We start from the raw sequence: 25,526 nt of genomic DNA, 5'->3' as shown, positions 1-25,526 counted from the left end.
AATAAACTGTCACCTCTCTTCTCACGCGAGATCGAGAATTTCTATAGAACAGCAATGTTGCTGTAAAGGGCTTTGCTGGGAAAACTGATCACCCAGTGAGAACTCCCTCCACCCTGTACTTGCAGAGTTTTGGTTTTGGGACTGCAGAGCTGTCTAGTCATGTGATGAACCCCACAGTGCTGGAGCAGCCGAGACCAGCTGTCTTCTACACTGTCAGCCCATATCAAATGCCTGTTTATCCAGCTAGATCCATTAACAATTTCACCACAAGGTGTTAGGCGATTCCCATTATATGGCAGTATTCATGGTATTGTCATTGTAGGGTTAAAAAAAAAACACACATTCTAAAATGAAGTCCCTATTTTAAAATGACTAGCGTGTTTTTTTGTTTTTTTTTTCTGTGGAAAAGCTTCCTTAGATCAAGGTTGTGGGGTCCTTTGTAAAAATGTGTGGCTGGATCATTTGCCTTTACTGGTTTACTGCCTGTAGCGTCTCCCAAGAGAGACAACTATTTTTTGGGGGGGGGGGGGGGGGGGTGTTGGTTCTTACTTATAAGGGCTTATTCTCCAAACAGAGATTTGTTTAAAAAATTGCATGTGGTGTCTTGAATTTTGTAGTTAGGTTGACAATGCAATATATTAGAACGACTGACTTTCTTTGCTCCTTGTTTTTAAAGGACTATCTGCCAAGTCAACAAGATATCCTGCTGGCCCGGAGACCTACAAAAGGAATTCATGAGTATGACTTCGAGATAAAAAATGTGCCTTTCAAAATGGTGGATGTTGGTGGCCAGCGGTCAGAGCGAAAGCGTTGGTTTGAGTGTTTCGACAGCGTAACATCCATCCTCTTCCTGGTGTCCTCAAGCGAATATGACCAAGTGCTGATGGAAGACAGACAGACCAACCGCTTGACAGAGTCTCTAAACATTTTTGAAACTATAGTCAACAACCGTGTTTTCAGTAATGTCTCAATCATCCTCTTTCTAAACAAGACTGACTTACTCGAGGAGAAAGTAAGAATAGTGAGCATAAAAGACTATTTTCCGGAGTTCGAAGGGGATCCCCACTGCCTCTCTGATGTCCAAAAGTTCTTGGTAGATTGTTTCCGTAATAAACGTCGGGACCAGCAGCAGAAGCCTCTCTACCACCACTTCACCACTGCCATAAACACGGAGAACATCCGTCTAGTGTTCCGTGACGTCAAAGATACCATCCTTCATGACAACCTCAAGCAGCTAATGCTACAGTGATGGCGGGACTCCTGTTTTTATTCATTGAGAATTTTTATTCCCCCCCCCCCCCCCCCCCCTTTTTATTTTTTTTTATTTTGGTTTGTTTTTTATTGATACACGTGAAGTTTAGAACAAGAGAAACAAGTTGGGTTTTATTTTTCTTTTTCTTCCTTCTCCATGGATTTTTCAATCCCAACTTCTATTGAACTTCTGCCCCCCCCCCCCCCCCCCCTTCTGCAAAGCGGTGTCAAGTTTCCTGCAAAGGACTGTGTAACCACAGCAAAATGAACGGAGACATCCACGGATACAGTATATCTCCAGAGCAGAGAGTCTTATTTTTATTATTTTTTTGCAATTCAAAAGGAGTCACGGGGAGGTTGTTTTTATTTTGTTTAAAATGTGGATTTTATTTCTGTACTTTAATAGGTTGCATTTGAATTGTAAGTTTTTGTTTTTTTTGTTTTTTGAAATCACTCCTTACAATTTATCAATTATGCTACCATATAAAAGTGAATTTCTTGATTACAAGCCTTTAGGAAATGTTCCTTTTAATTGAGTGTCTTCCCCTGCTACTTATAACGGCACAAATTGTTTTATATGTTCTGAAACAAGATTATTTGCTGGCGCCTGGACCACAAAGGAGGCTGTCCGATTACTGCAGTTTATCACAGTGGGAGCCTCCTGTGATGGTTTTTCTTTTAAACTTTCTATTTTTATTTTTTATTTTTTTTCCCCTTCCTTACTAACCTAAGATGGTTAGGAGTAATAGTATGAGTTTTCATATTTGAATGCATAAGTGACCCACCTTTGCAGGGGGAAATGCAAAAGTGCAGTTTAACAATTTTTTTATTTTTTTAATAAGCCATGCACTTTGTCTTCTGTTTTGGTTTTGATTTTCTTGGCACGCAGCCGATACCTGTTGTTGGACATTCTGAGATGCCATATTGAAAATCCGTGCAGAAATACCTGGGAATTATTTTTTAAGAGCACATATTAAAAACTATATAGTGCTACTTGTTTTAGGGCCTGTGTTAGTTTTTACCTTGTGCTAGACAAACTTGCTGCAAATGTATAGCTACAATTCTATTAACGTTTCGATCTTGCATTCTGAACAGTGAGATGCTTTTGTGAATGTGCAAAATCCTCTTCATAATGCCTGCATTTTGGTATTAAAACAGGAATTATGGGATGATGCCGCACATGTCACAGGACAGACACCGACTTCTGATAAATGCCTTCTCTTATGTGTACATCTAATGATTTTGCTAGCACAGTGTGTGCACATGTGTATATACATTTTTTAAAAAAAAAACATTTTTTTATTTGCAGACCATGTCCAACTATTTCTGGGTGACCGGTTCATTTTAAATTAGTGTTTAAGATTATAGAATGCCTTAACCAGGCTTAAAAGGAACGCAGTTTAGGGAGTCATTTGTTTAGAAATAGGTGCGAAACATAATGTATCTTAACGCAGAGTGCACATGCTTTTAGGACTCTTGGTAAAAGTATTGTGAATATGTTGAGAGCACTCTGGTTAATCCGCATTGATACATAGTCAGGGGCATTTCATGTTTGCTCAGTGTACTCCCCGCATCTCTCCTCGGTTGTTTTTAAATCATTTTTGATATTACTGAGGGGGCACAAATTAAACAAAGACTTGTTTCTATAAACCATAACGGAACACTTCCAATCAAACCTTTTGTTCGGTGTATTGACGGTTACTGTACAAATTTCTCAATTGACCGAAATTCTTGCAGTTTAAGACTTTTAGATTGTGGAAGGCTGCATCATGTGCATTGCATTGTGGTCCCATTCTGGGTTTAAAATGTTTTTTATTTTATTTTTTAAATGCATCTACTACTATTCCAAATGTGTAACTCGCATGGGGGCTGCCATCTTATGCCATTTATTTAACCGCTTTTAAAAGAAAGTCTGACTTGGGCCGTTTGAGGAGTCAGAAGGGGAAGTGAGCTGAGAACAAATAGGTCCTTACTACTCAAATGAAGACTTCTAATGTTTCCACAGGCAAGAATGGATCTGATGAACATGGATACGTGCAAAATATAGGCCATTTCTAAAAGTACATTTATTGAGTCACTTGACTTAATCATGTAAGAAGTAATCTGGGAAATCAGTGGTGTCGCTGGAGTTCGATGGAAACGTAACATTTAAATGTTTTTGTAGAGGGGGATGGATGTTCGTTGTGTCAATTTCAAATAGTGCCAAATTGTTCTCAAGACGTCTGCTGATATTCTTGAGAGAAATGTGTTCATTTTGGCAAAGCTATGTTTTTCTTACCTTTGTTATCCAACTGTGGACATACACGCACATCTTATCCTTACACTGACAAGGACATTCTATCAGTCTAGTTGTTATAGACTTCAAACCAGCTCCATCTAGCACAGGGGTCACTGATTAAACAGTGAGATTAGTGTTATGTCAGCATAGACGTTCTTTGGTTCTTAGGGTTCAGTTGCTTCCAAAGCTTAGAGAACGCCAGATTGTAATGTATCTGGCACCAGGGTCATGAATATTCATGAGGAAGGAATATTGGCTTATAGTATTAGGGGTGTGAAGGATATCAACACTGGGAAGTTAAACACTCTGATTATCTACCCTGAATACCTTTTTGTGGGAGATTTATCAAACGGGCATAGTCTATATTCAACGCGTGAGTGAAACGGGCATTAGTTTATTAGAAATGGACATTGAGTAAGACAATGCAGTGGTGCTTGTCTGCACTCATGCGCAATGTTTTGCTGGGTTGATACATAGAGGTGCCCCCTTATATTCTTTACTATAACAGTGTTAACACAGAATTGTTTGCCGTCAGGGCTTTTTCTGTGGGATCTTTTTTTGTCACAGAACTTACTCCGTAAAGCACTGTGCTCCCTCATTAACTTGAACCAGATACCTATGTAATTAAAAATAAAATACAAATCAATTCAAAGTACATGGAGATAAGCTGCAAATACTTATAAAACATGCGTTAAAACACTTTACATTATCACAGATATCAAATATGAATCATCTTAGAAGTTTTCTCACATCCTGTTTAAATTACTGAAGCATTGAGTTCATGTAATGTGTTATGCTAGTTCCTGTTTGCGTTTAATGGGGAACAGGCCAAACAGCGTAGCTGTTACAACCTATTAAGGGGCTGTCCTTGAAATTACTTGCTTTTTGTTATTTTTAGATAACCCGAGCTCGTGACCTACGCCTTCCCTCTTGATCCGGAGAAGTTGTGCTTCTCTGTACAATTTGGAGGTCCTTGTGTGGCCTGGGCCTGCAGTAACACATGGCCTCCTCTATGTATTGGTATTATTCCCTGCCATCTCTCAGCATGTCTCCTGCAGGTTCCACAGAATGACCTTTTCACATTCTTCAGACCAAAGCAAAATGCCACGAATGTTGAATCCAGTGTTCCTTTTAACCATGTCTACGTCTCCTTTGCTGAAAGTGGTTGGTTTGAGCATTTAAAAAAAAAAAAAAAAAAATCTCTTTACACTGCATTTAGCAGAAATTAAGTACAGAATGTAACAAGTGATTTGGCCCCACACTGAAATCCTATAAGAAGTTGATGTAATGCTTCGAGGAAACCCTTGGTGCAACATGAACCTACTGGGATACCGTACGAAAGGACTTCTCGTTTTAATTTCGGTGTCAGCTGCTTCTTGAATTTAGCAGTAGATATAGTTAAAACCCCTAGATTATTAGACACTGGTATGTCTGTTCTCAAGCACTGTGCAAAAACCAGGTTGGTTAAAACCTAAATCCACCCCGTGGTTACATAATCATTCACACAATTATGCAAAATAAGCCACTTGACTGTCAACTGTTTTGCCAGAAATGGCGCATTGCACCGATACACAGTTCTGCCTTATTTGTCAGCCGTCTTCCTAGAAGAAAATATTCTGTTTACCTTTTTGTAGACATTTTCTTTTTTTTTTTTAACTTAAACTGTGCCTTTATTTTGGGGGTGAAAAATAACCCTTCTCCCTCTCCAACTGAGATTGCCTTATCACATTTTGTTTAACCCCTTAAGGACCAAACTTCTGAAATAAAAGGGAATCATGACATGTCACACGTCATGTGTCCTTAAGGGGTTAAAAACGTTTGGACTCCGCATTTTCAAGCAGGGTTTGAAAGTGCTGCCCAGCAGTGTAGAGAATTAGCAGGCTCCCAGCGTCGAATCAATCAGTCATTGCTGGAATCCACCATAATTTGTTTGGCCCTGGAAACGTATTAATTTGACATACTGCCGGACAGCACTGTCAGATCCTGCCCAACACAACGCGACCACTCTGTACACGAATCTTCACATTGCTATGTAGATTATGTAGTTGACTTTCTAAGCACAACCGCCATTTTGATGCAAGTAATGGCATCGTCAAACTGTGCCTTCCAAATTTTCACTGTCTTACTCGTTAAGCAACAAATGCCAACTTTCTGATTCTTTTATTTCCTACCGTTTTCACTGAAATATTCCTTACCGTGTAAATATTTCAATGTTGCTAAGATACGATACCTATTTTCTAGAAATCTTTAACTGAATATTGTAATTTACTCAAATAAAAAGTGATGCTTTTCTCATCGTTAACTACTCCCAAAACAAATGTGCGGATTTGCATGTTCATCCAGGTCAGAAATATTTAACCCAAAGCATGATTTGTAATAATCGCAAATAGTCGACATTTTAAGATAACAAAATGTTTAACGCTCTCTTGCTGTTTGCTAAATACGTTTTGGGAGAACCAATTAGTTTGCAACACGCACCACTTCCTGTTTTGATGTTGGCAAAAAAAAAAAAACTGCTTCCCCTCATTCTTACACCTGTGTTTATGTATGGGTAAAATCTAATCCATTACCAAATTCCTCCTGGGTACTTTCTGTGTAGTGGTACACTCCATTTATTTTTTATTTTTTTTGCCAAATAAGGGCTATCGTGCCAGATTTTCCCCTTTGAATGAACACCTACCATATAACGGCTGGGCACGCAAAACAAACTGCCGTGCACATTCAGAAATACAGATTTTTACCTCTGTTAAACTTCACTTGTAAAAAGACAACTTTTTTTTTTTTTGTACCATACCCAAGCGTTCACAAGCAAAGTAAGCCTTTTGTTTTGAAATATATATATTTTGTAACAACTTACCATAGAAATATCTAACAAATCCTATTTTGTATACGCTTTGTATAAAATGTCAGGTTTAGAATTTTTATAAACCTTTAACTTTTATAACTCTCTTTAAAGATTAAGCTGCCAAACACATCATGTTGTACATTTACTTGTGTTAGTTTAGCGCATTATAGGGAATAAGTTATTTCTTGAGAAAGGATCTTAACAGAATAAGCAGGTCATTTGGATTAGTTCGCATGTTTATTGTCCTGTTACTAATAAAGTGACGCTTTTATAACCCCGCTGTACATTATGTACATATGTGTTTTTGCTTTTCAAGTAAACGTGCGTTGTAAAATTAAACAAAAAAAAAATGATTGACCTTAAATAAACATATTTAAAGTCTTTACTGTATGTCATTTATTTGTGTGATCTAATGATGGATAACAGTTTGTGGCTTTGTTTTCATAGAATTTAAAGGGGGTGTTCTAGTCGCCAAAACAACTTTAGCAAAATTAAGCAGTTTTGGTGTGTAGATCATGCTACTGCAGACTCACTGCTTAATATTGGGCGATTTGGGAGTTACATCTCTTGTTTCTGTCCATGCAACCCAGACTGTGACTCTCACAACCTGCATGAAAAAAAGTTTCATTTTCAATTAGATGTTACCTTAGTTTAGAAGTTTTCTATCTCTTGCTCTGTAAATTGACTTCAACACTCAGGAAGTTCCTGGAGAATCTAGCAAGCTCGCAACAGCGAGGGGGGTAAGAAATTCTTAATTATACTGACTGTGCAATAAAGAAAGTTTAAGCATTACATCTCACATTACAGGAAGTGTTTAGAAAGACTGTGCATGTCACATCCAGGGAGGCGTAACTAGGGCTGTGTAAACAAAGTGATTTAACTCCTAAATGGCAGAGAATTGAGCAGTGAGACTGCATGAGCATGATCTATACACCAATACTCCGTCATGCAGCTAAAGTTGTTTTGATGCCTATAGTATCCCTTTAAGAATGTAGAAATTGATATAGCATTAAAGCACAATCAGGAGGGGCGGAGCCTAACCGCCGAGCTGGAAGGACGTGCTGAACATCAGCTCCTGACTGAACGCAACAAAAACAAGGGTAAATACCCCGAAAATCGGCGCGTCCGGGTATGAGACAGAGTGGGGACACCCTGGGGCACAAAATTATACCAAACTCGAGTACCCCACAGCCCGGAAACCCACAAAAAGCGCCTGAGGCCTACCAGAGACTGAGCCGGGGCGAGGCAGCCGCTCTCCTCGAAGACAAAGCCATGCATAGAATCCTCGGCGCACCCGCTTCTCCGGGGCTCATCCCGGTCCACACTAGACACCAGGGCTGCCAACTGACGCAGCCTACCAAGCCTGGACTAATACATCAAAGAGAGCTCCTCACATGGCGAGTCCACGATGGCGGCGGGCGGCAAGAGGCACACGACAAGCAGACTAGCTAAAGTGGCAAGCATAGTACCTACAGAAGCTACTGGAGGCCCACTGGAACTGCTTCTGGCTGAAGCTTGAACTCAGACAGGCTAAGACCGCAGAGGAGAGCAGGGAAGAAGGAGCACGGAGGTTCCAGCCCTGCAAAGCTCAGCTCTCCACAGCCCGCTCAGCGCATCCAGGGAAGAAAGCCCACCAAACCACGGCCCGTCCACGTCCTGGGAAACACAGTACCCGGTCCTGTACGCTTAAACGGAAGGCAAATAAGAAAAACAAGGAGTATAGGGTAGATCCACGCGATCACAAATTAATGCGAGGGTATGAAATCTATCCTAAGTGGAGCCTACCTCAGAGCTACCGGATAGGGGGTAACCCAGAAGAAAACCTAGTGGAAACAAGGGGGCCCTAGTGGTAGCTCTGAACACAGAAAAACACGCATATGTAGTAACCAGATAGTAGTGGAAAGGATAGGAGCATATGAAATGGGTAATGGGAAAGGTGGAGGGGAATAGACAAAAGAAACCTTATCTACACCTTAAAACCATAAACAGCTAGCTAACTGGGGGGAGGACTATTCCTTCCCCTGAGTACACAGAAATGAGTAATATAAAGAGAAACAAAGGAAGGGGCAGAGAGGGCTACAAATGCTCCTCTCAAAATAAAGAACAAAAGCTCCTAAATCTCTCATGATCCCATACTAAAAGTACTCAAAAAAGCTAATAGCCCAAAAAGAATAGTTGCCCAATTTCCCACTCGTCAGGTGAGCTGGTAGAGGTCCTATTTGTCTGACTGCCCACAGGACTAGAGATGCCTAAATAAACTGGTGAAACTACCTAAAATCAAACTAAATAACGAAGTTCTACCTTGTGAGAAAATAAATAAGAACTAAGAAACGCTCGACGCGCGTTTCAGCGTGAATACACGCCGTCGCCAGGAGCTAATGAATGTGCATGTCCCCCGCTTTAGTTTAAATACCTTGCTAATGAGGGGAAACCCCTTTCAGCTGACCCGTCGTGCTTGAGGGGGGAGTGAAGAGTGACATAAAGTCACCACTCCTTCTCACGGCGTCATAGCATTCTCATTGGGTTGTGGCAATGTTAGGCACGTCACCTCCTAATGTTACGGCGAGAATCCCTTTACAGCTGATCCAATATGCTGGGGGGAGTTGTATACAAATTGGCAAATTCAGCCTCACCTGGAGTCTAATCACATTCTGGATGACTTCCAATCGGGATTTCGACCTGGCAGAGGGACAGAAACTGCCCTGGTTAAAGTCCACGACGATCTCCTGTGGGCCTTGGACAGAGGGGAGGAAATTGCCCTGGTACTCCTGGATTTATCGGCGGCCTTCGATACTATCGATCATGATAGATTGACAGAGAGGCTATTTACTGTGGCTGGTGTGGATGACAGGGCGTTGGCTTGGGTGACCTCGTTTCTCCACGACAGGGTTCAAAGGGTAAAATTGGGGACATTTTACTCCTCTAACATCTCCCTGACATGTGGAGTCCCCCAGGGTTCGGCCTTATCTCCAATCCTGTTTAACATCTATATGAGGCCACTGACCCATATCATCCGCCGCCACACGCTTCCCTATCATATCTATGCCGACGATACCCAGTTGTATTTTCGCCTGGCCAAGAAAAAGGAGTATCAAATCAATCTTTCTTCCTGCCTACAGGATATCCAGTCGTGGATGGGAGCCAATTATCTAAAACTTAATGGCTCCAAAACTGAATGTATCATCTTCAGTAACCAGGAGGTGAATAGTATCTTTCCCTCATGGCCGGACTCGTTTTCTCCACCTCCAAGTCCTGCCACCAAGGTCAGAGATCTGGGAGTCATTTTCGACTCCAGGTTGACAATGAAGCCCCAGATTAATCAGGTGGTAAGCTCTTGCCACTACCACCTGAGGCTTCTGAGGTCTATTTTTAGATTCATTGCCTCCTCTGATCAAATCTCGGTGGTCAACGCCATCATCGGTAGCCGATTGGACTACTGCAATGCTCTGTACCTTGGACTGCCTCAGAACATCATACACAAGCTACAGTTGATACAGAACGCAGCTGCAAGGCTACTTACGGGTGTGGCCCGCAATGACCATATCACTCCATCATTAAGAGCCTTGCATTGGCTGCCCGTTCGTGAACGGGTTCTGTTTAAAAATGGTTGTTTGGTATTTAAGGCAGTCCATGGTATGGGACCAGACTATCTGAAGGATAAATTCACACGCTATGCTCCCAGTCGATCCTTGAGATCGGCTGATTTAGCCTTATTGAAGATTCCAAATTTTAAAAAGAAAAAGTGCGGAGGGAGAACGAGTGAAGTTCAGGGAGCGCAATTTTGGAACTCCCTGCCTCTGACATTAAGACTTGAGAATGATCTACTGAAGTTCCGCCGGAGCTTAAAAACAGCTTTATTTGCTCAGGCGTATGGGATGACATGAAAATTTTTAACCTGGTCCAAATGCATGTGATTATAATGCTGTTGTTTGCTGGATATGGTTTTATCTGTTTTTTATTGCTGGTATGCGCATCGAGACCCTATGGGTAATAAGACTGCGTTTCTTAAGAATTTTTAATAAATAAATAAATAATACCGTATTATACCTTAGAGCCATTGGATTATGGCTGGATCAATCAGTATAGAGGGTGGAACGCGCCTAACCTTATTGCTGTGATTGACCGGTGACGAAATTTTTTTTTTTTTTTTTTTTTTTTTAAATAAAGAACGTCACGCCCCCTGTCAGCATAAAGATGTAGATCAACTGTGTTAGAATCACAAAGATAAAGAGATGTATAAAATTCCCCATCAAAGTGTATGTATTACAATTAGCAAAGAATACGAGTTTACACTGGAATCCACATTAAGGTATAGGCAAGGATAGATTGACACTCATAGCCTACCACCTGTTTACAATAACGGAACAGTGTGAGCACGTGGTTTACAATCTAGCAATACCCACGTGCTCACACTGTTCCATTATTTTAAACAGGTGGTAGGCTATGAGTGTCACACATCCCTATGTATTTTTAAACAAATGGAGGTTTTTAGTTACCTCCAATGGCCATGAGCGGGTATGCCCACCTGCCAACGTCAAGGCAGACCTCTTAGGTGGGTCCTAACTCTAACCATTCACCTTGCTTCCTTGAGCTTCTGGCAAATATATCTCTGAGACCGAAAGGTTTTTTTTTTTTTATAATATATATATATACATCCCTACATGCTTATTAACCCTTATTAGGTAACACATGGGATGGGCAGCAGCATTGTAACCGAGCTGTTTAGTAATAGTTTGCCTTTTACCTGGGACACTACCTTGCTCACAGACTTCCTGCTGCTGTGGCGACATGCTTCTGCAGAAGGCGTGAGCCGTTCCAGTGTCAGTTCATTGGTTGAAAGTGTCGACTGACTGCCCTTGGCCAATAAGTGCTGCATGATTCAAAACAAATTGCGCATACTTGACATTAGATTAGTTGATACACCTCATGCCACAGGTGTAGATAAAGTTACAACTCAGACAGCCATGGGTTTAAATCACTGAAGTGATCTAGGTGCTTGGAGTAACCCTTTAATGAAGTTGTTTTGGTGTTTGACTATGCCCCTGTGGTGTCACTGCTCAATTCTTTGCCACTTAGCCACCCTCCCCCCCCCCCCCCCCCCCGCTGTGACTCTCACAGTCTCCCTACTCATAATAAAGGAAGTTTATTAATCTCCAGCTCTGTTACTAGCCTTCTAGACCCTGCAACATTCCTGCAAATAATCACTAAAACCTTTTGCATAAACTAACCTAGAATTTAAAATTTTAGAAATTGATAAAAAAAAAATACATGTCTTCTTAAAAGTAGCATTTCTTTTCCAAAATCTCAACCAATTCAGTTTATTGAATTACACTAAAACTTCCATAGCGCCAACAAATTTAGCATCGCTATACAACAGGTAAGCAAGATAAAAATGTAACTTTAATACTGAAGACATACGGAAACTGAAGGTGAAGAGAGCCTTGCCCGAACGAGTTCACAACCTTAAGAATAGTCTTGAAAGCAACACTAATGCAGCTGTGTTTCCTGTACCTTGTGAGCAATATGCACATCACACCATGCTCCCTCAGACTAGATCATAGGGCAAGCATATACCTGGTTATTTAACACGGATGGTTATCTTTAATATGTAATAGACGCAATCCTATTAAAGAGTTGCAGAGAGTCTTGCTGTCAGTCTGGGAACGGTCGTAACTATTTATTCTTTCTTACATTGTTTCAACTTGTGTTGAATAGCATTTTATGAAATTATACAGCGCTATGGAACTTGCTGGCGCTATATAAATAATAAAATAAAAGTTAAAGGTTCTGAAGACTGCACATACTTTGATGGCTCATCGTATAATAAAGCTATATTAATGCAATCTATTCGGAAAAAGAAAGTCAAATGAATAAATTTAGCAGCAACTGTAATGGATCAGAATAGAATATACAACCAACACGAGTATTACGAAATCTTAAGCTAAGTTGAGGAATATATAAACTAACAGTAACCCAGGGTCCTGGGGGGGGGGCAGTACCCTCTTACTTTCTTTCCCTTCAGCTCCCCTGTCCAACTCTCACGAGTCCCGCGGCTGTCAGAGCGTTGCTGCAGGTTAGCATGACAACACTCCGTGCAGCACGCAGGCCGCGAGAGTTGGACAGGGGAGCTGCTGGGAAAGAAAGTAAGAGGGTACTGGGCCCTCTTATGGCATTCCCCTCCCTGGCCAGGTAAAACTAAATGTAAAAAAATTAAATATGAAAAAAAGTTTTAAAAAATATGAATCTCTCCCCCCCCCCCTTTTTTTTTTTTTTTTTTTTTACTACACACATTACATACCTACACAAACACTCACTGCACAAACACACTACATTCATTTTATACACACAGTAGACAAACACACTGCATTCACGATATACACAATACACAAACACACATGCTGCATTCACTATACACACACTGTGTTCACTATATACACATTACACACACTGCATTTACTACACACACTACACAAACACACTGCATTCACTATATACACACACTACACAAACACACACTGCATTCACTATATATATATATATATATATATATATATATATATATATATACACACACACACAAACTAACTGCATTCACTAATCAAATACTCCATCACACACATACGCATCCACTACACACACATATATTCTTGAAAACAAACAATTCTGACTGGCATGTATATTTTGTGCATTTACCTACTTATTGCAAAAAAATAAATAATAAATATGTTCAGTTAACAGTAGATTTGTGTAGAAATAGTCTATTTTTTCAAAATGGTAAATGTACAAAATATCGGTATCAGTAAGTTATCGGCTATAGGCATGAAAGTTCACAGATTATCGGTATCAGCTCTAAAAAAATCAATATCGGTCGATCCATTATTTACACACAGCCGAAACTGACGACAAACAATGTGAGCTGATCAAACCATCTATGTGTGTAGCGCTCCCTAGTCCGAACCATCTATGTGTGTAGCGCTCCCTAGTCTGAACCATCTATGTGTGTAGCTCTAACCATCTCTGCGTGTAGCGTTCCATAGCCCGAACCATAAATATGTGTGTAGTGTTCCCTAGCCCGAACCATCTCTGTGTATATCGCTCCCTAGCTCTAACCATCTCTGTGTGTAGCTCCCTAGCCCGAACCATCGATGTGTGTAGCTCTAACCATCTCTGTGTAGCGCTCCCTAGTCCGAACCATCTATGTGTGTAGCGCTCCCTAGCCGAACCATCTATGTGTGTAGCTCTAACCATCTCTATGTGTAGCGTTCCATAGCCCGAACCATCTATGTGTTTAGCGCTACCTAGCCCTAACCATCTAAATGTTTAGCGCTACCTAGCTCTAACCATCTCTGTTTTTAGCACCCTAGCCCAAACCATCAATGTGTGTAGCTCTCCCTAGCCCGAACCATCAATGTGTGTAGCTCTCCCTAGCCCGAACCATCTATGTGTGTAGCGATCCCTAGCCCGAACCATCGATGTGTGTAGCGCTCACTAGCCCGAACCATCTATGTGTGTAGCTCTCCCTAGCCCGAACCATCTATGTGTGTAGCTCTCCCTAGCCCGAACCATCTATGTGTGTAGCGATCCCTAGCCGAAACAATCTGTGTTTAGCTCTCCCTAGCCCGAACCATCTGTGTGTAGCGCTCCCTAGCCAGAACCATCTATGTGTGTAGCTCTCCCTAGCCCGAACCATCTATGTGTGTAGCGCTCCCTAACCAGAACCATCTATGTGTGTGGCGCTCCACAGCCCGAGCCATCTATGTGTGTAGCGATCCCTAGTCGAACAATCTACGTGTTTAGCGCCCCATAGCCCTAACCATCTCTGTGTGTAGCGCTCCCTAGCTGAACCATCTCTGTGTGTAGTGCTCCCTAGCGCCCTGGCCAAATACATTTTGTTTCTCAGTCCGGCCCTGATCTTTACATACCTCCCGAGTATCTATTTAGGAGAGACAGCCCCTATTTTGGGCCCAAAATCCATCTGTTTCTGTTTTCTAGGAGCTCCTTATTGCCTGTGTGTCTGAGTGTATCACAGAGCTCCACAGCAATAATACTCCCAGTAATGTGTCTGAGTGTATAACAGAGCTCCACAGCAATAATACTCCCAGTAATGTGTCTGAGTGTATAACAGCGCTCCACAGCAATAATACTCCCAGTAATGTGTCTGAGTGTATAACAGCGCTCCACAGCAATAATACTCCCAGTAATGTGTCTGAGTGTATAACAGAGCTCCACAGCAATAATACTCCCAGTAATGTGTCTGAGTGTATAACAGAGCTCCACAGCAATAATACTCCCAGTAATGTGTCTGAGTGTATAACAGAGCTCCACAGCAATAATACTCCCAGTAATGTGTCTGAGTATATCACAGAGCTCCACAGCAATAATACTCCCAGTAATGTGTCTGAGTGTATCACAGAGCTCCACAGCAATAATACTCCCAGTAATGTGTCTGAGTGTATCACAGAGCTCCACAGCAATAATACTCCCAGTAATGTGTGAGTGTATAACAGAGCCCCACAGTGATAATACTCCCAGTAATGTGTCTGGGTGTATAACAGAGCTCCACAGCAATAATACTCCCAGTAATGTGTCTGAGTGTATCACAGAGCTCCACAGCAATAATACTCCCAGTAATGTGTCTGAGTGTATCACAGAGCTCCACAGCAATAATACTCCCAGTAATGTGTCTGAGTGTATAACAGAGCTCCACAGCAATAATACTCCCAGCAATGTGTCTGAGTGTATAACAGAGCTCCACAGCAATAATACTCCCAGTAATGTGTCTGAGTGTATAACAGAGCTCCACAGCGATAATACTCCCAGTAATGTGTCTGAGTGTATAACAGAGCTCCACAGCAATAATACTCCCAGTAATTTGTCTGAGTGTATAACAGAGCTCCACAGCAATAATACTCCCAGTAATGTGTCTGAATGTATAACAGAGCCCCACAGTGATAATACTCCCAGTAATGTGTCTGAGTGTATAACAGAGCTCCACAGCAATAATACTCCCAGTAATGTGTCTGAGTGTATCACAGAGCTCCACAGCAATAATACTCCCAGTAATGTGTCTGAGTGTATAACAGAGCCCCACAGTAATAATACTCCCAGTAATGTGTCTGAGTGTATAACAGAGCCCCACAGTGATAATACTCCCAGTAATGTGTCTGAGTGTATAACAGAGCTCCACAGCAATAATACTCCCAGTAATGTGTCTGAGTGTATCACAGAGCTCCACAGCAATAATACTCCCAGTAATGTGTCTGAGTGTATAACAGAGCCCCACAGTGATAATACTCCCAGTAATGTGTCTGAGTGTATAACAGAGCTCCACAGTAATAATACTCCCAGTAATGTGTCTGAATGTATAACAGAGCTCCACAGCAATAATACTCCCAGTAATGTGTCTGAGTGTATCACAGAGCTCCACAGCAATAATACTCCCAGTAATGTGTCTGAGTGTATAACAGAGCCCCACAGTGATAATACTCCCAGTAATGTGTCTGAGTGTATAACAGAGCTCCACAGTAATAATACTCCCAGTAATGTGTCTGAATGTATAACAGAGCTCCACAGTAATAATACTCCCAGTAATGTGTCTGAGTGTATAACAGAGCTCCACAGCAGTAATACTCCCAGTAATGTTTCTGAGTGTATCACAGAGCTCCACAGCAGTAATACTCCCAGTAATGTGTCTGAGTGTTTAACAGAGCTCCACAGCAATAATACTCCCAGTAATGTGTCTGAGTGTATAACAGAGCTCCACAGTAATAATACTCCCAGTAATGTGTCTGAGTGTATAACAGAGCTCCACAGCAATAATACTCCCAGTAATGTGTCTGAGTGTATAACAGAGCTCCACAGCAATAATACTCCCAGTAATGTGTCTGAGTGTATAACAGCGCTCCACAGCAATAATACTCCCAGTAATGTGTCTGAGTGTATAACAGCGCTCCACAGCAATAATACTCCCAGTAATGTGTCTGAGTGTATCACAGAGCTCCACAGCAATAATACTCCCAGTAATGTGTCTGAGTGTATAACAGAGCTCCACAGCAATAATACTCCCAGTAATGTGTCTGAGTGTATAACAGCGCTCCACAGCAATAATACTCCCAGTAATGTGTCTGAGTGTATAACAGCGCTCCACAGCAATAATACTCCCAGTAATGTGTCTGAGTGTATAACAGAGCTCCACAGCAATAATACTCCCAGTAATGTGTCTGAGTGTATAACAGAGCTCCACAGCAATAATACTCCCAGTAATGTGTCTGAGTGTATAACAGAGCTCCACAGCAATAATACTCCCAGTAATGTGTCTGAGTATATCACAGAGCTCCACAGCAATAATACTCCCAGTAATGTGTCTGAGTGTATCACAGAGCTCCACAGCAATAATACTCCCAGTAATGTGTCTGAATGTATCACAGAGCTCCACAGCAATAATACTCCCAGTAATGTGTGAGTGTATAACAGAGCCCCACAGTGATAATACTCCCAGTAATGTGTCTGGGTGTATAACAGAGCTCCACAGCAATAATACTCCCAGTAATGTGTCTGAGTGTATCACAGAGCTCCACAGCAATAATACTCCCAGTAATGTGTCTGAGTGTATAACAGAGCTCCACAGCAATAATACTCCCAGCAATGTGTCTGAGTGTATAACAGAGCTCCACAGCAATAATACTCCCAGTAATGTGTCTGAGTGTATAACAGAGCTCCACAGCGATAATACTCCCAGTAATGTGTCTGAGTGTATAACAGAGCTCCACAGCAATAATACTCCCAGTAATTTGTCTGAGTGTATAACAGAGCTCTACAGCAATAATACTCCCAGTAATGTGTCTGAGTGTATAACAGAGCTCCACAGTAATAATACTCCCAGTAATGTGTCTGAGTGTATAACAGAGCTCCACAGCAATAATACTCCCAGTAATGTGTCTGAGTGTATAACAGAGCTCCACAGTAATAATACTCCCAGTAATGTGTCTGAGTGTATAACAGAGCTCCACAGCAATAATACTCCCAGTAATGTGTCTGAGTGTATAACAGAACTCCACAGTAATAATACTCCCAGTAATGTGTCTGAATGTATAACAGAGCTCCACAGCAATAATACTCCCAGTATTGTGTATAACAGAGCTCCACGGCAATAATACTCCCAGTAATGTGTCTGAGTGTATCACAGAGCTCCACAGCAATAATACTCCCAGTAATGTGTCTGAGTATATCACAGAGCTCCACAGCAATAATACTCCCAGTAATGTGTCTGAGTGTATAACAGAGCTCCACAGCAATAATACTCCCAGTAATGTGTCTGCGTGTATAACAGAGCTCTACAGCAATAATACTCCCAGTAATGTTTCTGAGTGTATAACAGAGCCCCACAGCAATAATACTCCCAGTATTGTGTATAACAGATCTCCACAGCAATAATACTCCCAGTAATGTGTCTGAGTGTATCACAGAGCTCCACAGCAATAATACTCCCAGTAATGTGTCTGAGTGTATAACAGATCTCCACAGCAATAATACTACCAGTAATGTGTCTGAGTGTATTACAGAGCTCCACAGCAATAATACTCCCAGTAATGTGTCTGAGTGTATAACAGAGCTCCACAGCAATAATACTCCCAGTAATGTGTCTGAGTGTATCACAGAGCTCCACAACAATAGCACTCCCAGTAATGTGTCTGAGTGTATAACAGAGCTCCACAGTAATAATACTCCCAGTAATGTCTGATTGTATAACAGAGCTCCACAGCAATAATACTCCCAGTAATGTGTCTGAGTGTATAACAGAGCTCCACAGCAATAGCACTCCCAGTAATGTGTCTGAGTGTATCACAGAGCTCCACAGCAATAATACTCCCAGTAATGTGTCTGAGTGTATAACAGAGCTCCACAGCAATAATACTCCCAGTAATGTGTCTGAGTGTATAACAGAGCTCTACAGCAATAATACTCCCAGTAATGTGTCTGCGTGTATAACAGAGCTCTACAGCAATAATACTCCCAGTAATGTTTCTGAGTGTATAACAGAGCTCCACAGCAATAATACTCCCAGTATTGTGTATAACAGATCTCCACAGCAATAATACTCCCAGTAATGTGTCTGAGTGTATCACAGAGCTCCACAGCAATAATACTCCCAGTAATGTGTCTGAGTGTATAACAGATCTCCACAGCAATAATACTACCAGTAATGTGTCTGAGTGTATTACAGAGCTCCACAGCAATAATACTCCCAGTAATGTGTCTGAGTGTATAACAGAGCTCCACAGCAATAATACTCCCAGTAATGTGTCTGAGTGTATCACAGAGCTCCACAGCAATAGCACTCCCAGTAATGTGTCTAAGTGTATAACAGAGCTCCACAGCAATAGCACTCCCAGTAATGTGTCTCAGTGTATCACAGAGCTCCACAGCAATAATACTCCCAGTAATGTGTCTGAGTGTATAACAGAGCTCCACAGCAATAATACTCCCAGTAATGTGTCTGAGTGTATAACAGAGCTCTACAGCAATAATACTCCCAGTAATGTGTCTGAGAGTATAACAGAGCTCCACAGCAATAATACTCCCAGTATTGTGTATAACATAGCTCCACAGCAATAATACTCCCAGTAATGTGTCTGAGTTTATCACAGAGCTCCACAGCAATAATACTCCCAGTAATGTGTCTGAGTATATCACAGAGCTCCACAGCAATAATACTCCCAGTAATGTGTCTGAGTGTATAACAGAGCTCCACAGCAATAATACTCCCAGTAATGTGTCTGCGTGTATAACAGAGCTCTACAGCAATAATACTCCCAGTAATGTTTCTGCGTGTATAACAGAGCTCCACAGCAATAATACTCCCAGTATTGTGTATAACAGATCTCCACAGCAATAATACTCCCAGTAATGTGTCTGAGTGTATCACAGAGCTCCACAGCGATAATACTCCCAGTAATGTGTCTGAGTGTATCACAGAGCTCCACAGCAATAATACTCCCAGTAATGTGTCTGAGTGTATAACAGATCTCCACAGCAATAATACTCCCAGTAATGTGTCTGAGAGTATAACAGAGCTCCACAGCAATAATACTCCCAGTAATGTGTCTGAGTGTATCACAGAGCTCCGCAGCAATAGCACTCCCAGTAATGTGTCTGAGTGTATAACAGAGCTCCACAGTAATAATACTCCCAGTAATGTCTGATTGTATAACAGAGCTCCACAGCAATAATACTCCCAGTAATGTGTCTGAGTGTATAACAGATCTCCACAGCAATAATACTCCCAGTAATGTGTCTGAGTGTATCACAGAGCTCCACAGCAATAATACTCCCAGTAATGTGTCTGAGTGTATAACAGATCTCCACAGCAATAATACTACCAGTAATGTGTCTGAGTGTATTACAGAGCTCCACAGCAATAATACTCCCAGTAATGTGTCTGAGTGTATAACAGAGCTCCACAGCAATAATACTCCCAGTAATGTGTCTGAGTGTATCACAGAGCTCCACAGCAATAGTACTCCCAGTAATGTGTCTGAGTGTATAACAGAGCTCCACAGCAATAGCACTCCCAGTAATGTGTCTGAGTGTATCACAGAGCTCCACAGCAATAATACTCCCAGTAATGTGTCTGAGTGTATAACAGAGCTCCACAGCAATAATACTCCCAGTAATGTGTCTGAGTGTATCACAGAGCTCCACAGCAATAGCACTCCCAGTAATGTGTCTGAGTGTATAACAGAGCTCCACAGTAATAATACTCCCAGTAATGTCTGATTGTATAACAGAGCTCCACAGCAATAATACTCCCAGTAATGTGTCTGAGTGTATAACAGAGCTCCACAGCAATAGCACTCCCAGTAATGTGTCTGAGTGTATAACAGAGCTCCACAGCAATAATACTCCCAGTAATGTGTCTGAGTGTATAACAGAGCTTCACACCAATAACACTCCCAGTAATGTGTCTTTAAACTACAATAAATGTGTTTATAAATCAGTCTTTGCAAATAGCAGACATTGTTCTTGGTTTAAGTTACATTTTAGTTGTATAAATTGTTAATAGTAGGTCATCTAAAATTTCTCTTGCCACACCCCTAAAATTAAAGGGTCCCTCTTTATCTATATGAAGTGTTGGGAGCTATGTGTCGCTGTCTGTGGAATACTTGGGGAGCACAGCAGCTCACAACGAACGGAGGGCATTTAACCAGCCCCCCCCAATATCTTTTATACTAAAACACTACTGACTTTACAGCTCGGCGAGTTACCACACATCGATAAAGGATGCAGCGTTTCAAGGGTTAATTCTCCGTGACACTTCCCCTTTTAATACACTTCCTCTAGCTCCGATAATTTGTAAGTCTTGATAGACTGAGGATCCATGAAGTGTGCAAACATTTAAACAAGTCACTTTAGCTGCAACACAGGTCGTTAAAGGGTTAATGTTTACACCCCTAGCGACTTCCAGGAGGCTAGCAGCATGCTATTTCCAGTATCTGAGTATTAACCCTACGAGAGCTAGTCGCTCAATAAAAGACTAATTCCTTGCATAGCTTCCTCTCATAGCTGCAGCTAAACTAAAGTGGGTGTATTCCTGTCTGTCATATTGACTGTGTCATGGGTTCCTGCTTTAGGGAGAGTCTGAAAATGCCTGCAATCTGTGCCAAGGCGGCCTATGCCAGCCTATTTATAGGCCTCCTGACTGCCGAACAATGGGTTTAGATTAGAAACACGGGGGAAGATTTATCAAAGTGGTCCGAAGAGCGTCTTAGTTTTGGGCTGCAAACTTATTTATTAAAAAAATTCTAAAACAAATCAAAAATTTGGGTTGTTTTTTTGTTTGTCTTGCTAATTTTCAGACTCACACCCTCTTCCCCCCCCCAAAAAAAACTACATAAAATGCTCCACACGACCATACTGTACTCTTTGCAAAGTAAAATTTGAAATATTACTCAGCAGAGTTTCGTAATGAGTTATGTGGCGGCAAGCATAACGCAAAACTAGAATTTTATTTCAATGTACAAACAAAAACAGAATTTAGCAATTCAGTATAAAAAATATAATTAAAAGAGGAAAAGGGTTGTGCACTAATAGAGTTCGAGAAGTTAGAAAGCAGAAAATGTATGGTTTGTGCGCAGAGAGCGGTACATTTGAGAAATACAAGGCGGATCGCAAAGTACGTTTAGACGATGCCTGTAACGGACCGTTTCACTTACAAGAGGATAAAACCCAGTTTAGGCGATATCCCCCTTTTCCATAGACCAGCAGCTACTGCATGCACCAATCTCCCGAACTGCAAACTGTACAAATCTTCCAACTCCCGAACTGTAAAACACACGAACCCTGGAATCAGCTGAACAGGAAAAGCATATAATCCGCTTACACTCCTGGCAGTCAGCATACAATCCAATTCCCCCAATAACGAGACGACACTTCGTTTTGAGGGTCAAGCAGAATCTGAGGTGCTGGCACACCCAGCCTGGTTTTTATTACAAGTGTACACATACAGGCCACACCCAGGGGGAGGCATAAAATAACCAATAGTATCACGGGTGCAACCCACACATCCCCTCCCCTTAGTGTGACACATAATCCCATTATACATACAGTTAAAACATACTTTTTACCCAACTTTCATAACTCTAAAACCATACATCACATTCACATAAAAATACATATCCACAATCAATCCATTCAGGGGAACAACATATTAAAAATTGGCATGAATCAGACCAGGGGTTCAAAAGTTAGTAAAAGTATATTTTGGGCCCTGGCTGGCAGCATGGCAAAATCTGGCTCAGACCGGTTTTACAGGGGCCTCTATCCTGGAGACAATGGGGGGAAGTAATCCAATTATCCAGGGATAGAGGCAGACTCCATTGAGCACATGGTTACACAAAGACAGTAAAACACTTTAAAATACATAAAGTTACTTTTTATACATTAAACACAGACATGTAACATATCCCCAGATAGCTCAGGTCTGAGTGCACATTATTAGGTGAATGGCACGCAGACCACACAAATACAGTTTAATTGCCATGGAGCTAAAGTCTTTCCCATAGTCTTTCATTATATGAATAGGCTCCATGGCATAGCTATCTGGGGGTATCACCGCTCACACAGGACAAGTACCGAATGGCCCCACTGTGTTTAAAGGGCCAGAATGAGTGACATGCACTCTGTTAGGGCCGAATACGTTTTGTAAAAGGGCCCAATCTCCCAGGGCCATAGTCCAAAGGCAAGAGGCGGGCAAGCAGCCCCCTCCAAGGACACGTGGCGAGGTCGGTTTCGCCACAACGCCATCTTGGCCTAAAAATTTAATTGCACTTTTCAATTTAGTTTGAATTCCTGACAAATTACACTTTGTGAATTCATCCAGCGGTAAATGTTCCCGTGTGAGCTTTTATCCCAGAGAATTCTGAATGCTTTAACCCCTTAAGGACACATGACATGTGTGACGTGTCATGATTCCCTTTTATTCCAGAAGTTTGGTCCTTAAGAGGTTAAAGGAGCACAATAGGGTCAGAAACACAAACATGTATTCCTGACCCTATAGGGTTAAAACACCATCTAGCCACCCTGGTCCCCTCATGCCTCCCTAAATATAGTAAAATATTACTTGTATTCAAGTCTGCAGCTGCTTACTTGGTCCCTGTTTCCTTTAGACCTGCCCACTGCCTGCTGACATCATCAGAAGTGGAAGCCTGATCCAGTCACAATGCTTCCCCATAGGATTGGCTGAGACTGACAAGGAGGCAGATCAGGGGCAGAGCCAGCATGATTCAAACACAGCCCTGGCCAATCAGCATCTCCTCATAGAGATTAATTGAATCAATGAATCTCTATGAGGAAAGTCCAGTGTCTGCATGCAGAGGGAGGAGACACTGAATGTTTGGATGCATTTTAGGCAGCCATGACCCAGGAAGGATCTCTAACAGCTATCTGAGGAGTGTCCAGTGAAGTTCTCACTAGGCTGTAATGTAAACACTGCATTATCTCTGAAAATACAGTGTTTACAGCAAAAAGCCTGCAGGTAATGATTCTGCTCACCAGAACAAATTCAATAAGCTGTAGTTGTTCTGGTGACTATAGTGTCCCTTTAATTTTCAATGTGGATTTATTTCACTCTCAGGAATATTAATTAAAGTGTGTTCTATGGGGATTTCAAAGTGTATTGCAAATTGTAAGCCACAGTAGCCGAACTGGAGAAATTCACCAAATCATTTTGCAATTCGACTAGATTAGCCTAAAATGTAATATTCACTTTAGATTTTCACAGCTCACTCTTTTAGTACCAATCCTGACAGGGTTCAGGAATGCAACATTATATGCAACAGCCTGTTTTTATATTATTTCCAAAATAATACGTGGTTTACTTTTTTTTTAATTTTGTAATCCTTGCAGTTAATAGCCTTCCCCTGTCCCTGTGTGTGTACGTTTTTTGCAGAGTGTGTCGCTTTATCCATGATCCCTTACTGGAGGCGTTCCTGTAGCTGGCTGTACTGCTGCCTACATGCCTTACTCCCTTAATAACAAGCTACATACACCACCATCCCTTTAATCACAAAATCTGAGTATCCGCTGACAGCCGGGATGGCCAGAAGTAAGAACGTATAAGGTAAGAAACAAGATGTATATTATATGCTAACTCCATATTACTGGGTGTACCCACTACTTTTATTCTGTAGCAACACAATCTGATTTCTTCCTGCCCCAGATTACTGGACCTGAGCACCTGTGCTAAAGCAGGAAGCTTTATAGATCCCTGGTAAGATCTCACCTAGAGTATTGTGTTCAGTTCCATAGAGCAAGATTTCCAGGAGGACATATAGAGGTAGTGGTTGTGACGGAACTGCTGCCTGTTTGTGGGTTTTCCCTCTTGTTTACATGTACTCCCTCGGGATGTTCACTTATTGTGCCTGCTCCCCGTTCGGGAGTGTTTCCACGAAGGGAATTAATTCACCTCCCGAATTGGGACCACCCCAATCCCTCATTTAAAATGTTACGTTAGAATGCTCCCACCTCGCATCCTAAGTGTCAAAACCGCAAGGGAAACAATTAACAAGTGCTTCCCTGGGTGGCCGCCGTTCGTATAAGCGAGTGCCACCAGGGGGAGCATTCGTGGATTGTTTCTCACCTCGTTCATCTCCCGAACAAGGACCCCCCGGTGTCCCATTAGAACGTTCACACCAATTAATCAGAACATTTGCACTTGCAACATAGGTGTGAAACCGCAAGGGAAGTAATTAATGAGTGCTACTATGGGTGGCCGCCATTTCATATAGACGAACGCCGTCCAGGGGGAGCATTCGTACTCAAAAAGGAGACGCTTCCCTTGTCTGGGTTTCACACCAGGACCTCGCGAACGGAGACTAGTCGATCGAGGGATCGAGGCGAGGGTCCCTGAGATTGGTGTGGGCACTTTTGGGGCACTGGCGAGTTTGGCGGGCTCTCGTGAGTCTGAGGGTCAAAGAGACCAGTTCTTTTCCCGCGGGTGGGCTTTTCTGTGCCTAGGAGACAAACGGACGGAACCCTTTTCCCTTGCCAAGACTCCCAGGTACAGAGGCTCTTGGAAAGAAGACCCCTGGAGGTTGGTGTGGGAAACCCAGTGGGTTTAGTGGCAGGCTTTGGGGACAAAGGGAGGGGGAGGATCTTTGGATGTGTCCTTGCACGTGTGTATGGTAAACCCCTTGTATGGGGTTAAAAGCCGTGTGTGGCCAATAAAATTGCGTTGTACCTCCAGGACTGTGTGTCGTCCAGTTACTGGAGTGGGGGATGAAAATAGGTATCTGTATGCCCTAACTGGTTCCCGGCCGACTGAAGGAAGGGAATTAGCGGAGGTAACCAGTCGGGTTACTCTAGGTCCGCTACAGTGATAGTACTTTATAGAGTATAGAGGGAACTTTTTTCTGGCATTTCGGATCTGGACTGCCCATACGGGTGGTACCAGTCTTATATGTTTCAGATATGTTCTCTCTGTAATGGCACACGTTGAGCTAAAACCAGCTTGAGATCTGAGCGGGGACCCACCGAAGGGCAGGTTAATTGAGCTGTTGTCCATTCTCACCTCTCTTGCTACTTGTTTTTTCTCTCCTTAAAGGATCACTATAGTGTCAGGAAAACAAAGCGGTTTTCCTGACACTATAGTGTCCT

General features: G+C 42.0%; 2 protein-coding genes across 3 annotated transcripts in view; both read left to right on the top strand.

The window, feature by feature from the left end:
* Positions 1 to 25,526, top strand: part of GNA13 (G protein subunit alpha 13) — a 598,177-nt gene that overhangs the window by 38,828 nt on the left and 533,823 nt on the right. Inside the window, exon 4 of one of the 2 annotated variants that reach the window (XR_010090912.1) lies at positions 677 to 4,038. Coding sequence is in view for 1 of the 2 variants with exons in the window: in XM_063456116.1 (XP_063312186.1) it covers positions 677 to 1,249 (573 nt within the window). In the remaining variant the exon portion in view is untranslated. Of the gene's footprint in view, positions 1 to 676; positions 5,262 to 25,526 lie in introns of those variants that run through there. The other variant, XM_063456116.1, reaches the window with a different exon arrangement.
* Positions 23,854 to 25,526, top strand: part of AMZ2 (archaelysin family metallopeptidase 2) — a 42,791-nt gene continuing 41,118 nt past the window's right edge. Inside the window, exon 1 of the mRNA XM_063456631.1 lies at positions 23,854 to 23,991. The gene's annotated coding sequence lies outside the window, so the exon portion shown is untranslated. The remainder of the gene's footprint in view (positions 23,992 to 25,526) is intronic.

This window comes from Pelobates fuscus, chromosome 5 (genome assembly GCF_036172605.1).
Source record: "Pelobates fuscus isolate aPelFus1 chromosome 5, aPelFus1.pri, whole genome shotgun sequence".
Lineage (NCBI taxonomy): Eukaryota > Metazoa > Chordata > Amphibia > Anura > Pelobatidae > Pelobates > Pelobates fuscus.
This window is presented reverse-complemented; position numbering and strand designations above follow the sequence as displayed.